This window comes from Theobroma umbraticum, unplaced genomic scaffold (genome assembly GCF_002168275.2).
Source record: "Theobroma umbraticum cultivar Fairchild unplaced genomic scaffold, ASM216827v3 scaffold_20.0, whole genome shotgun sequence".
NCBI classification, from domain to species: Eukaryota; Viridiplantae; Streptophyta; class Magnoliopsida; order Malvales; family Malvaceae; genus Theobroma; species Theobroma umbraticum.
In genome coordinates this window covers 4,123,777-4,138,179 of record NW_018397266.1, presented here as the reverse complement: position 1 = coordinate 4,138,179, position 14,403 = coordinate 4,123,777, and the positions used below count along the sequence as shown (strand labels likewise).

At 33.1% G+C, this 14,403-nt stretch overlaps 2 protein-coding genes across 4 annotated transcripts; both read left to right on the top strand.

Annotated features, from left to right (window-relative positions):
* The first annotated feature begins 700 nt into the window (after positions 1 to 700).
* LOC110423098 (sieve element occlusion protein) lies at positions 701 to 4,744 on the top strand. 3 transcript variants are annotated; one of them, XM_021437227.1, is made up of 7 exons: positions 701 to 1,063; positions 1,576 to 1,683; positions 1,759 to 2,198; positions 2,332 to 2,441; positions 2,546 to 2,673; positions 3,002 to 3,487; positions 3,606 to 4,744. In XM_021437227.1, exons 1-7 carry the CDS (start codon positions 893 to 895, stop codon positions 4,206 to 4,208), a joined length of 2,046 nt encoding a protein of 681 aa, XP_021292902.1. In that variant the 5' UTR covers positions 701 to 892; the 3' UTR covers positions 4,209 to 4,744. The 3 variants fall into 3 exon arrangements, with proteins under 3 accessions (XP_021292902.1, XP_021292901.1, XP_021292903.1); XM_021437226.1 differs by having other exon boundaries at positions 1,759 to 2,204; positions 3,606 to 4,743; XM_021437228.2 differs by having other exon boundaries at positions 1,029 to 1,180; positions 1,759 to 2,204.
* Positions 4,745 to 6,218: 1,474 nt separating this feature from the next.
* On the top strand, positions 6,219 to 11,353 carry LOC110423146 (protein SIEVE ELEMENT OCCLUSION B-like). Its single transcript, XM_021437291.2, has 7 exons — positions 6,219 to 6,529; positions 8,350 to 8,454; positions 8,592 to 9,040; positions 9,257 to 9,366; positions 9,489 to 9,631; positions 9,852 to 10,343; positions 10,473 to 11,353. Exons 1-7 carry the CDS (start codon positions 6,335 to 6,337, stop codon positions 11,091 to 11,093), a joined length of 2,115 nt encoding a protein of 704 aa, XP_021292966.1. The 5' UTR covers positions 6,219 to 6,334; the 3' UTR covers positions 11,094 to 11,353.
* The last annotated feature ends 3,050 nt before the right edge of the window (positions 11,354 to 14,403 follow it).

The window sequence follows — 14,403 nt, the reverse complement described above, 5'->3', positions numbered from 1 at the left end:
GTTTCAAGAGAATATTTTTGGTCCCCTCTGTTCATCAAAGTTAACTTAAAGTAATGAGCTGCTTAGTATTTATTTTTCTTTTCCATGACAAGAAGCCTGAACCACCACCTCCTTTAATTAATTCAAAGCATCAAGTTAAACGACCAAGAGAATTTCAAGAAAGCAAAGTCACGATAGCCCAGTTCTTTCCGTCCTGCACCCTTTTTCTTCTTTGCTCTATCAGAGTAACAAGCTGTTAAGAACGTTTAAAGAAGATCTCTTTCTCTTTATAATTCTTTGTAGAAATGAACTCTCCAGAGACATTAATTAATAGTTTGCAAGGTTCTCTTTACGATTGAATTCTTAGCCATTGGCCGATTCGAAATCTGATACCGAAATATCTTTGTTTTTGCCTGCCTTGTAATGTGTAGTACAAATAACGAAGAACGAAAAAGTTTTGTCGGCAAAAAAAAAAAACTACTTGGTTTCATTCTCATTCTTCAACAATGATCACATCGAAAGCAGATAAGGGGTGCACAAATACATGTAGCGCTTGGCATTTGTAGCTACAGTTAACATGACTTGTCTCTTCAGAAACCAGGACAGGCAAAGAAAGTGCTTTTGAATCACCTTTGAATTTGATTCGGGTCCACATCTAGAATTCTTTAAGTAAGAACCACTTCTTTAGTTATTTCAGCAGTTTAGTCCCATCGGGATTCCTTTATGTTAAAAGCATGCAGCGGGACTCGTAAACTACGAGGGAGACCTTGATTATATATAGATCTGCAACTGCTGCAAGCAAATTATGTTTATCCCATTGGCTTTTCTTTCACACAAACTAATTAACAAGCTTATATAGCATCCCAGCTGAACTGATGTATCCTTTTTCCTTTGATTCACTATCACTTAAGCCATGACCTCATTTGATAGTGGTAGCGTCTGGCAACGTTCCAAATCGTCTTTTGATGATGAAATCCTGATAAAGAAGCTCCTACTTAGCCATGATCCAGATGGTCGTCGCCTTGATTCTGAGATGCTTCTTTGTGCAGTGGAGAACATCATGTTTTATGCTACTACATCAGAAGTACTACTAATTTCCTGCTTTGTTACACTGTTACTGCAAATTTTAGATGTTTGCTCAGAAGACTGGCTTGAATGCTTATAGTTTGACTCACTAATGTGTCAATTTTCTGAGATCCAGGCAAGGAAGTTTCGAGATATAGAATTTTGTACCTATTCTTCATTTTGCTAACTCTTGTCAACCCTGGAATAAACTGGAAATGCTTTGTAACATATGAAACTTCAAGAATTAACATCTTATCTGTGGTCTGAGCCCTTTTGTTTCAAATGGTATAATGAGACTAATATCAAGTCCTTTAGACATTACTGTCTGTCAAAACTTGCATCTTATAAGAACAAAATTATGATTCTAGTTAATCACTGGAAATAGGATACAATTTTTGATTGATTTAATAATTTACAGAAGTTTTATATTGTAGACTGAATTTCTGAAACTTCATTGCATTTGTTATTGTCTTTTGGTATAAGGTATTCAAGTATGCTGCTAATAACCTTGATGCTGTATTTCTGACACAGGTTTCTGCTAAACCTACTGATGCAAATTTAAAGAGTCACATTAGCAACATTGAACTAATTGGATCACAAGAACCACTAGTGCACACCATCTATAAAATTGCGCATGAGGTAATTCTGATCTCTCTTTCTCTAGTCCCCTTGCATTTACAAATGTCTTATTATTATTTTTTATTATGATTGCAGATGCTTTGCAAGTGCCCTGGTAAAGGAGATCTTCATACAAGAACAATGGCCTTGTTTGATTTGCTGGGAAATTATGGATGGGCTGCGAAGGTGGTGTTAGTGCTCGCAGGTTTTGCAACAAGCTATGGTGAATTTTGCCTCATAATGCAGCTACGCCCTCAAATCCCCTTGGCAGTATCACTTGCAGATTTTAAACAACTTCCGAGTAACATAAGCATGTTGAAGCCTCAAGTGAAGGCCTTAAGATTGCTTGTCAAGACAATGGTGGATTTGACAAAGTGCATCATCGAGTTTGAAGGTCTGCCAGCAGTACTTGTAGGACCAAATATTGAGAACATAGCTGCTACGAAGTCAGAGATCTATGTTACGACTTACTGGATCATACGAAGCACCTTGGCCTGCTCTTCTCAAATCACAAACCTGAAGGCCATGAAACCTGAGCAAGTGCATGTTCTGACCTGTCATAAATCTTAGAAAATGCTGATTTTCCCATTATCTGTTCCAATTTTTTTTTCATATATTGAGGCCACACTTCAAGTTGAATAACTCTGCTGACTTCAGTTACTTCTACAGGTATTCCAATATAATAATTGCGGCATGGGAGCTCTTAAGTCTGGACTACAGGTTGAGCAGCATATACAGTCACCTTAGGCAGCTGGTGGATGCTTTTCGTCAACAAACAGGTCACTGCCTGGATTGTTTAGAATGATTTAGAAGCCTTTCACTGACTACACAAGCACATTTTGTACAATAGTAATTCTGATATATGCATTTATATTTCTTACAGAAGCAAAGCTGCACCAGAAGCTACTGAACCTTTTCAAGGAGTCCCACATCGACAACCAAGAGGTGCTTCAGATGTTATTTGCTCTAAAGGATGACCTGCCACTCAAGGATTGTCCTACACAAGTAAAGGTGAAAGTTCTCTTTCTTACATTTTAATTTGTTTTACTTTTTGCTCATTAAATTAATTATTTGTATCTGTTTAAAAGAAAAAGATTGTTATTTCCCTCTTAACACTCTGATTAAAGTCACCACAAGTTTTGCTAATTGAACAACTATAGTATTAGAACTTAGATGTGGCAACTGGCTTTTCTGTATAATTTTCATGCGTCTGATATGGTGAAGGAGAAATCATGGTGCTCTTCTACTTGCCCTTCAATCTAAAATGATGTAATCATTTGGCATTTTATGATTAAAAACTCTGTTCATCTTATTTAGTAACTCTTGGATTCATCGACAGTTAGGTGTCTCTGAATTGAAAAGCAAGGTTGTCCTACTTTTGGTTTCTAAGCCAGATCTCCTACCATTAGAGCAGTTGTTTTTTCTAGTTCACCAAACATACGATCATCCTCACGAAAAGGTAGAAGGAAGTTATGAAATGATATGGGTTCCCATTTCATGTTCTGAAACATGGACTGATGCCGAGGAGAAATGGTTCAATTTTCTATCAAACTCCACACCATGTTACTCAGTTCGACAACCATGGTCTCTAAACTCTGCAGTAATAAACTTTATGAAGCAAGAATGGAGCTATGGCGATGAAGCCATTATGGTAGTTTTGGATTCAGAAGGGATGATAACAAACTTGAATGCGCTTGATATGGTATTCATATGGGGTTCTGAGGCATACCCCTTTTCTCTTTCAAGAGAAAATGAGCTTTGGGAAAGGGAGCAGTGGACAATGCAGCTTATCACTAATGAAATTCACCCCATCCTTACTCAATGGGTAAGATACTGAGAACCAACAACACATCTCTTAATGCGTATTAAAATAAACCTTTTTTCTTCTTCCTAGCAAAAGCTAGATCTTTTATATTCTACTCATTACTTTGAATTTATGTCAGGTTGAAGAAGGGAGAAATATTTGCATTTATGGAAGTGAAAACTTAGATTGGATCAGAGAATTTAGTGCTGAAACGAAAGAAATAAAGGATGCAGGTGTGCAGCTTGAGATGATATATGTTGGTATGAATAACCCGAATGAACATGTAAAAGACCTTTTAACCACTATCAATACAGAAATACACAGCACCTTACTCTCTTTCACGAAGGTACAGCTCTTTTGGCTTCGGTTGGAGAGCATGAGAAGATCAAAATTCCGACTAGGACATACTGCCAGTACTGATCATATTCTAGCAGAGGTGTTAGCCTTGCTGTATAACAATGATGACAATGGCTGGGCGGTATTTGGAAATGGATCATCAGCAGATATTGTAAGGGTTCAAGGGGGTGAAATCATTAAATGCTTAAATCTGTTTCGACAGTGGGGAGAAAATGTGGCACAGTTGGAATTCATAGGTGCTCTCAGAACTGTCCTTGAACCACCTCTCCTTGGTGGGCCTTGCAATCACACACAAGTGATTCCCTATTCTGAAGCGTTGATTGAAGGAAGCATAGTATGCCAGAAATGTAAGCGGCTTATGAAGAAGTTTACCATCTATGAATAATTGTAACTAATTAAATAGGAAATCTCAACAGAGATTTTCTGACTGAAATAGCATCTGTTGAGGGGACTGATGATAATAGTTTTGATTTAATCAGAACACTCTATGATTATTTTTCAGAAAAAAGGAAGTTAGTAGTTCAAATCTTATTTGGAGGAAGAAAAGGGAAAAAAGAGGAGTTGCAGACCAGTTTCTTCCTCTTTTAAATGACTATAATCTGGGATTCAAGTTAACTTGACAACAGTGGTGGAAGCCGGAAGGCCCTTCCTGAAGATGTGAAAAACAAGCCCTCCCAAGTCTAAAAATGCGTCCATTAGAACTATGGAGCGATGTAGGAATGGCATGCCGTCTACATTTCAGAAGCATTAAAAATTTGTCATTCTGTAAACCGAACGCTAACTTTGGAACAAAGAAATTGATATTCTACTAACTGTTAGAATTTTCTATTAGTAGACAAGACAGACTGTTAGTACATTTCAAAGGAATTTGTTGAACAATGTATATTGATAGAATAATTATTCATCTGCTCAAGCTTTCCTTTATGATCTTGTGCTATTGTAAACAATATATTTATTCTTCCAGCTATTCTAATAGCTGAACCCTTGCCCTGCAACACCTAGTGGCCTGACTCAAATCTACTAACTTCCCTAAAGAGTATGAATTTTAACTCTTGAAGGCTTGAAGCCAGCGTGAACTTAGATGCCCATTTCCTTTTCTCTTCCTTATTGTCTTCTTCTTACTGTGATCAAGCTGAAAGGCTCTTTTACTTTTCTGTGCTGTACACAGGTGCCTTATGGCTGCTTCTTAGGAAGGGAGTTATTTACTTGCCAGAAAATAAAAGGTCGCTATTAGACCCTGGGAATCAACATTCTGCAGCTCGTTGAAGCTTTGGAAGTCTCCATTTTCAAGCCCTTAGAATTTAATCGAAAGCTTAATAATCTTAGATGAACGAAATGGTTCCATCAGCCAAACGCCAGAGTCAGGGCAGCTGCTGACCAGATGAAACTGGACCTCGAATAGAAAACAGAAATTGAAAGAATAACGGCGTAACAAGCAAAAAAACAAGGTTAAACAAAGTAAGAAATGCAATTGTTGGATAAACCCTTCACTTCTAGGTCTCATTTCTTAATTAATTGAGATTACAACCCTGCTAATAAGCAACGAAGCCAGCTACATGACTAAAGCTTAGGTGGAATATGTGATGAACACTACGCATCTCAGCTTTTTGCCTCAAAGACGCAAGGTTCCTTCTGTAACTGAAATAATCACACTGGAAAGCTAGACCACCTAATCACGTTGGCTGGATTCTATTTGTTTGCAAATAATATTAGATTCTACTGGTTTTTGTTCCTACTCATTTGGAGACACTTTTCAAGTGTAAATTTTCCTGGATCTCCATCTTCAGCTAAACTTGCCTTCCTACCACAGAGTTCCAAACTTCCAATAACAATCCTGTTTAGAGCATTTTTTATTTAGTTTTTTTTTTTATTTAAAATCTATTATGAAATTTTTATGAAAAATAATAACTTTTAAAGTTAAGCTGAAATTGTTTGATAAATTATTTTTTTATAAGTTTTTTTTATAAGTTATAATTTTGATTAAAATTATCATAAAAGATTTTTATTTTTTTAAAGAGAGTAATATTATAATTATCTTTAACAGATGAAGATATTTTTAAAATAAAAATAAAAATTTTTAATTTTTTTTTTAAAAAAAGAAATTGAAAAATCAAAAACTCAGAACAATTCTAAAATAATCAGAGAATACGTAATTAAACCAAGACAGTTTTTTTACATCAACATTCAACAAAGAACATGCATTTCAGAAGGTGAAAGTCGCCAAAATTCCTAGTGTAGGAATCTCAGGACTCAGGACTATTCTTTATACTGTTAATATAATCTAATGGGACAAGCCTTTACACTGCTGAGATCAGACAAGCTATTGCCAAGCCTTTATTTAAAATTCTAATCCTCTGTCACCACTTCATAGCTTAAACTTCTTTGGAAGCAAGGTAGCAAATTCCATCTCAAAATGAACTATATAAGGCCTATGAATGATACCAAACAAATCCAACAAAACCTTGGATATTTCCTTCCTTGACTCACACCAGAAAATCCACCTCTGAAATAATGGAATTGTCAGCAATGTCTCATGGTAGAAGCGACCCACACATGTTCTCATCAGCCTCCGGCAGCAAAGCCATTGGGAAGCAAATCGAGGCCATCCATGATCCTGCTGGTATTCATAGCAGTATGAAACCTATTCTTGACATTGTCGAAGACATCTTTCGCCGAGCAGCCCCTCCGGCACGGGGAACAGTTCAGGTAAAAGCCTTCCTCTTAAACGCTTATCCCTCTTGGGTTTTAGTTAGCTTAAATTATGCAATTATTTCCTATAGTCTATTAAAATGATGAATTTAGTCTTTACAATAATTTGTAAAAATTAAATTTTTTATTTTTTAAAATTGATAATTTCAATCCAATCTGTTAAAAAAAATTTATTAGCTATACTCTTATAGCGTTTGGTTATGTTAATAAGACACAAAATTTGATAACATGATAAAGATGATGTAGTATTTTAAAAATGATGTAATAATTGATGTGATCAAATGCTAACATGAATTTTATAAGTTGGATATGTAATTATCTAGTGTGAGTTAATGGTTTAAACAGTAAAAAGAATATTGTGAAATAAATAAAAAAATCATGTCATCATTAATAGATTATCATATGTAATGTCACATCAACAAAAAAATATCATATCAGTATAAATAATAGAAAAATTTTAATACTATTAAGAATAAGATTGACATTGTTAATTTTAAAAAGTATAGAAATTTAATTTTTACAAATTATTGTGTAGGGATTAAATCCACTACTTTGTCAAAGTATAGAGACAAATTGCATAATGTAGCCTTTTAGTTATAATGGATGATTTTATATGTGAATGTCATAATTAAAATAATAAAATCTAGGTTTGTGAATCATGATTTCATTTATTCGTAGCTAATTAACATTTAAACTAAATGACATAAAATGTAAGTTAAAAAAATGTATTTTCATGAAAATGTTAAAATTGATACTTTTATATCTAAAATAAAATTTCTGTTATAGAAAACAATATACTATTTTCAATTAAAACTAATTAATAAATATTCAGAAAAAAAAGTAAAAATAAAAAAATACTTGAATTTTGAAAATAAATATTTTTAGAGTAAAAATTAACAAAATTATCTATTAATAAATAATTAAATAAAATACTTATTAACAAATTAAAGATTCAATTAATTATAAATAATAATAGAGTAAAAATTAATTACTAATAATAATTACAAAAAGACATCTAATTTCATAATCAATAATGAAATAAAATTATAAGTCAAAATTTTCAAACCCAAACCAATCCAAATTACTTATAAATGTAGTTAAATTCAATTAGCTACTAAGTAAGATATGTGTTTTTTTTTTTAAGTGAGACGTGTTCTATAATTGGCATTTGATTGACTAACAAATTAAAATTATAGAAAAAAGAATTAATTTGTTTTTTGATGGACTAACTTAGTAAAATCTTAAATTATCATGTTAAAATTTTTTGTAATTTGCTATCATCATTCACAAAAATTGTGCCATATAATTTCTAAAACCAACTTAAAAGTAAATTTTAATTAATCAGCTATCGAATAATTTGTGAAAATATCATTTTGTAATAAACTTAAGTTTAATCACTAATGTTAGTGAAAATTTTATTTATATTTATTAAATTAAAAGTTGACTTTCATAAAGTGTAATTATGAATTAATCTTAGTTGATTCGTAAGAAAAATTAGGACATACAGTAACTTTTTTTTTATCATTACATCATAATTTTTTTTTGTTAGTGAAATTGTGATTCTCTATCAGCTTCTTGTTTTTCTAATTTATTATTACCTTTTGATTGATTATTTAATAACATATAATTTCTAGCAATTACATAAATATTATATGTCCTTATTTTTTAAATTATTTTAATGATTACCATAATAAAAATTAAATTATTATGAATAGAGATTGGATAAATTATATGATTTATCAAATAAGAATTTGTAGATTATATAAAATAATGATTATGATATTTATGACGTGGTGGGAGTGATAACATTTGCACAGGAAGCACACATGCAAATATATGAATCGGATGAAAGAGCTCTCCATTTAAGCGCTGATGAGTCGATCGACTATTTATCAGCCATCATAAACAGAATTTCCTGCGAGGTTAGGTTATTGTTATTACTATAAGACTAATTCTACATTAGAAAGCGGTTTTATGTGATTATCTATCGAATAACAAATGCCTTCTTATTCTGTAAAACTATATAGTAATTAATTTTTACATTTTAAAATAATGACAGATAGCCTACAGGTTGTCAACTGGTGAAGATGCACATGCAACAACTCTAGCAGTGGCTCACGTAGTTAAAAGCTACTCATGGGATGCAAAGGTTGTACTAGCCTTGGCAGCATTTGCCATGAGCTATGGTGAATTCTTGCTGATTGTCCAGCTTTACACTACTAATCCACTTGCCAAAGGGGTTGCACTCCTCAAACAATTGCCACAAGTTCTTGCGCGAGCTGACCTTTTGAAAACAAAATTTGACACGCTTGCCGACCTCATCAACGCGATGCTTTGTGTGGCCAAGTGCATTATCGAATTGAAGGAGCTTCCATCTGAGTACATTAGCCCTGAAGACCCAGAACTGTCATCCGCCAATTCTGATATCCCTTCAGCTGTTTATTGGACAATCCGAAGTACTGTGGTTTGCGCATCACAAATTATAGGCCTCATTGGCATGGGCGACGAGTATGTCATTATCCTTGATTGAGCCATTCCCGGCCCTGGTTTTCCCTTGCCATCTCAGTTTCCCTATTTCTTTTCCAATTTCATGTGGCAACAAAAAATAGCTTCAACTTACAATTAGAAGCTATCTCCCGATAATGTTCCTATAAATTGCTCTTTTAAAACTAGGAGTGAAAGAGAAGAGAATTTTTTATCTAATCATAATATCATATCTTTCAGGTTCGTATCATCGACTACAGATGCTTGGGAGCTGTCAAGCTTGGCGCACAATATCGACAATATATGCAGCGATCTTATGGAGAAACTCAAACGTTGTCGTCAACGCATAAGTAAGTCCTGTCGCTTCCCTTGAAAGATTTCACATAAAATTAAATGGATCATGATATAGGAAGGTAGTGCTAAAATGTAAAGTCAGCATCATTATGAACGACAATAAACTTGGTCGATGCAGATGAGAGAAAGGATATTGAAGCATATCAAACGCTGTTGCGCCTCTTTGATGCAATGCATATCGATAATATGAAGATTCTTAAGGCTTTTATTTACGCTAAGGATGACCAGCTGCCACTTTGGAATGGAACTACCAAGCAAAAGGTCCGCATTTATACTTCCTTTTTCTTTCTCTGAACTAACTAGTCCATTTTTTCAAGAGGGCTTAAATATAGTGTACATTAAGCAGCTTACGGCCAAACTGAAGATAAATACTTTTGTTATCAAGAAACAAAATCAAGATTTAACTACAATTAACATATCAAAGGCTTTGAGAGTTGTTTTGAACGATTTGGTTTTGATCCAGTACTTGTAAGACATACAGGTTAGCATTGACGTGTTGAGGCGGAGAATTGTGCTACTATTCATTTCAGACCTTGAGATGCCGCATGACGAAAGTCGTATTCTGGAACAAATGTATGACGAGTCACGAGTGCACCCAACGAGGGTAGAGAGTCAGTACGAGGTGATTTGGATCCCGGTTGTAGACAGGTCCGTTCCCTTTGATGACACAAAGAGAGAGCAATTCGAGTCTCTAAAAGCAATGATGCCATGGTACTCGGTTAGTCACCCTTCCATGATTCAGCCAGCGGTGATTAGGTACATCAAAGAGGTCTGGGGTTTCAGCAAGAAGCCTTTGCTAGTGGTGTTAGACTCCCAGGGAAGAGTTGTGAATTCTAACGCGATTCACATGATGTTTATTTGGGGCAACTCGGCATTCCCTTTCACTAAGATCAGGGAAGAAGCTCTTTGGAAGGAAGAGACATGGAGGATTGAACTCTTGGCAGATTCTATTGACCCCTCCATAATCAATTGGGTATGTGCAGTCTTAATCATAATAAATATATAAGAAATGCTTGTTTTAACTTAATCAGAATTGCTTCATACGAATAGCATCTATCAATCATTTATGTAACATATGTAAAAGCCACTTTTGCTATTGCAGTTAACTGAAGGGAAATTCATTTGCTTGTATGGTGGAGAAGACATGGATTGGATTCGGAAATTCACAACAACAGCAAAAGCTGTTGCGCAAACTGCTAATATCAAATTAGAGATGCTCTACGTGGGAAAAAGCAACCCTGGAGAAAAAATTAGGCGGAACATGACCACCATTCAGAGAGAGAATCTTAGCCGTGTATTGCCTGACATCTCGCTGATACGATTCTTCTGGGTGCGGTTGGAGAGCATGTGGCACTCAAGAGTTCAGCATGGAGTGACCGTAGAAAATGACCACATTTTGCCAGAGATCATGACCATGCTCAGCTTTGATGGCAGTGAGCAAGGATGGGCCGTGATAAGTAGGGGAGATGAACTGGCCAGGGGTAAGGCGGAGATTGTTTTGAAAAGCCTTGACCAATATCCTGTATGGGAAGCGCTTGCGGCAGAAAAAGGTTTTATTCCTGCGTTGAATGATCACATCCAAGGTCTTCGCACCGAGCATCACTGCAACCGTCTGATACTTCCAGGGACTGCTGGAATTCGAAGCATCCATGAGAGGGTCGTTTGCTTTGACTGTGGCAAGCAAATGGAGAAGTTCTTCATGTATCGCTGCTGCACCGATTAATTAATTAATATAAGCAATCCCCGTAGACTGTACTCATTGGAGTTGCAATTAATAACTACAACAAGCGCTGCTTGCTGCTATGGCCGCGTCAATAATGTTGTGAACATTGTGAAAGGATCCTTTTCTAACTCTTTGCTTTGCCGCTTTTATACTTGTTTTTGGTTAATAATGTCATATTTAACACATCCGAGTTGCATGATGTTGTCCTTTATGGGGTCCTTATTGAGACCAGCAAAGGGTTCTTGTGAGAACGAGAGAGGAAGTGTTGCAAATTAATAAGTAAAAGGATACGTCAGAAGCAACAACGAAGAGAAAGATTGGAGTAGTGCTTAAAATACTAGAATATTAGTGAAGGGTGAGAAAAAAGTAGATAAAAGAGGATTACAGAAAGAATATTTAAAGAGAGGAGCTTTAAGTTAAATGTGTTGTTATAGCTCTAGAAGTCTCTTCTTTTCATATGAATTGTGAAAACCCTAGAGTTAAAAGAAAGTGTTACTCAACAATAGGTTTTAATGCACATGAGTAACATTTATTGAGAAGAGAGGCAATCGTTACCAAACCCATTATATGAACATTGAAATAGTGAGAAGAGAAACACTTGTTTTTGAAGATAAAAATATTGAGAGGAAAATTCTTAATTGCCTCCATATTTAAACCTACAAGCCAAACTCTCTAAAACTTCTTAAGATGAAAGTAACTCATGAACACTGTCACTTCTTCCGACTTACTTTTACTGTTATTCGTGTGAAGTAATTGTTCCGTGTGAAATAGCGCTCTACTTGTTCTAATTATTTTGCATGAAGTAACATTTCATTTATTTTAGTTATTTTGTGTAAATAGTGCTTCACTTGTTCAAATTATTCTCATTATTTTTGTTATTACGTTATTGTAAAATAATTTTTTAAAAAATAATAAATTAATAGTCAAAATCAACTAACTACATTTGAATGTGTGAAAACTAAAAAACGAATATCCTGCCTTAATTATACTAATAGTATCATATTATGATCCAATGTATTATCATATTAAAAAGAAAAGAATTAATGAGCGAAGAGAAATAAAATCCTAAATGCTAGCACATTTCAACTTAGCCATACCAAAAAATCAATTATCCTTTTTTTTCTGAAAGGATTATTATTCTATACTTTAAGGATAAACAAGCAATATGTTTATTGAAAAACATGACCCCCATCTAGAGAGCCATGTACTGCCAAACAATGTCACTGACACAGTTCTTCTGGGAAACCATGTGGCATTGTGACCATAAAAAATTACTACATTTTGCAAGAGTTGATGACCATAGTCAGCATTTATGGAAGTGATAAGTAGGGCAAGATGAAACGGTAGGAGCTTAAGGGAGAGTCAATAACTTTGAAGGTTTAAACTTAAATATTCAAACGTAATCATTTTTATTGAAATTGAAAAAAAATTAAAAATTTTAATTAAATTTATAATTCAATAAAAACTATCATATAAAATAAAGATAATATAATAATATAATATTAACTTTAAATAAAAGTAAAAAAATCTGTAAATATTAAAATAATAATACTTAATTATTGAATGCTTATTGCAAACAATAAATGAGGCTCAAACTTTATGAAGATAATAATATAACAGTCTTTTTACGTATTCTTTAAAAGAAAATTGAAGGTAAAAGAAGATAGAGCAAATGAGAAAAGAAGAATTCAAAAGTGGATATTATAAATTGAATAAAAATATCTAATTGGTTTTATATATAGGGAAAAAATATTTGTTAAAGATCATTAAATACATATTACTATTAATTGATTGCAAATAGAAGATATAGTTGAGAAGAAAAAGCTATTGGAGATCATTAAATATATATTACCATTACTTGATTGGAAACAGGAGAAATAGTTGAGAATTAATTATATGTAAGAATTGTGAAGCGATAAAAGATTTAGATTTATTAAGCACATAATTAAGAAAGTGAAAAAATATATTATTTTATTAATTATTTTGACTTTTACATAGAAAATGAGTTAAATAGGTGAGAATTAATAAGAACGTAAAAGGGAGAGAAAATAAATATTTATTAGGCTTGAGAGATAGGTTAATATTTTAATAATTATGCTATTTTTTGTATATTTTTAATATAATTAATTAATTATTATTATAAAATTAGGAAATCTACTAAAAATTTAAAGCGTAAAGCCACTGGTTTGGTGGCTTTACACTTGAGCCAGCACTGCAGAAGCTTGTACATATCTTTATTTAGTAATAGTTAATTATTTTTTAATTTTTATAAATATACACACTTTTCAATTCTCTAATCGTGTTAGATGAAATCGTGACTAAAATAAGTTTTCATTTTGAATGTTTAGTTCAAAATTACTTAATTTTAAAATTATTTTGAGACATTGTGGTTTCTACTAGTAAAAAATTATGATTGAAACTTTTTTGGCATTTGAAATTTATCAAAAGTATTATGGTAAGATAAAACTATTAAACTTATAATATACATATATAGTAGTAAAATGCATTTGTTTTTATGCAAAATCTAATGTTAAGCCAAAAAGTGTTCCATTATATTAAGAGAGGAAAAGGTGGAGAACGAAAAAATAGAGTAGCCTAGTCGTAGCAGAACTAGCAAGACAAACTCAACATTTCAGACAAACAAACTCTCATTTGTTGAAGATTTGATGATTAGTCTATAAGATCTTCGTTCTTCCAAACAAACTATGAACCATATTTATAGAACCCAAAATCTTTATATTACTGAATCTGCTCAATTTTTAAAGGTAAAAAGAAACATGGAAAATCATTAATGAGTCTACCAGTGCAAACCTTGCCTTGCATCTGTTAGAAAACATAATAAGAAAAAAAGAAAAAAGAGGCTTGAGGCATGTTGTGACACTTTTTTTTTTAAGAGTTGTTGCCTACTATGGGGATTTGTAGATAAGGACTTTCCAAGATACAACAAGTCTATTGCATAATGCTTTGAATTAATGAAGTTTGGTTGAATATACATTCCTTTTATAGACACTAAAAGCTTATGTCCAATTTGTTTTAATAGACATGTTTTGTTAAGTTTTAAAAGATGTGTTTGTTGAAAATATTGAATAATTGATTAATATATTTCAGCAGATGTGTTTGAAAATACTTTTCTTTATTTAAGAGTCATGTCTTAGTTTAAATAGACACTTAATTTAAATAGTCACTTTAATTTGAATAATCACATCTGAATAAGACTTCTTTATATTACAAATTATCTAGCAATCACCCACTAGTTTGTAATATTAATAATACTATACATAGTAGAGAGTATCTTGAAGATTTGAACTTT

What these genes read in the sequence shown, in the direction of transcription:
- LOC110423098 (XM_021437226.1), top strand. Translation starts at nt 893, where the DNA reads ATGACCTCATTTGATAGTGGTAGCGTCTGGCAACGTTCCAAATCGTCT. An exon ending in GCCATGAAACCTGAGCAAGT is followed by an intron (nt 2,205 to 2,331) that starts GCATGTTCTGAC and finishes TTACTTCTACAG; the next exon opens with GTATTCCAATATAATAATTG. An exon ending in TGCTTTTCGTCAACAAACAG is followed by an intron (nt 2,442 to 2,545) that starts GTCACTGCCTGG and finishes TATTTCTTACAG; the next exon opens with AAGCAAAGCTGCACCAGAAG.
- LOC110423146 (XM_021437291.2), top strand. Translation starts at nt 6,335, where the DNA reads ATGGAATTGTCAGCAATGTCTCATGGTAGAAGCGACCCACACATGTTC. An exon ending in CGGCACGGGGAACAGTTCAG is followed by an intron (nt 6,530 to 8,349) that starts GTAAAAGCCTTC and finishes ACATTTGCACAG; the next exon opens with GAAGCACACATGCAAATATA. An exon ending in ACGTTGTCGTCAACGCATAA is followed by an intron (nt 9,367 to 9,488) that starts GTAAGTCCTGTC and finishes TGGTCGATGCAG; the next exon opens with ATGAGAGAAAGGATATTGAA.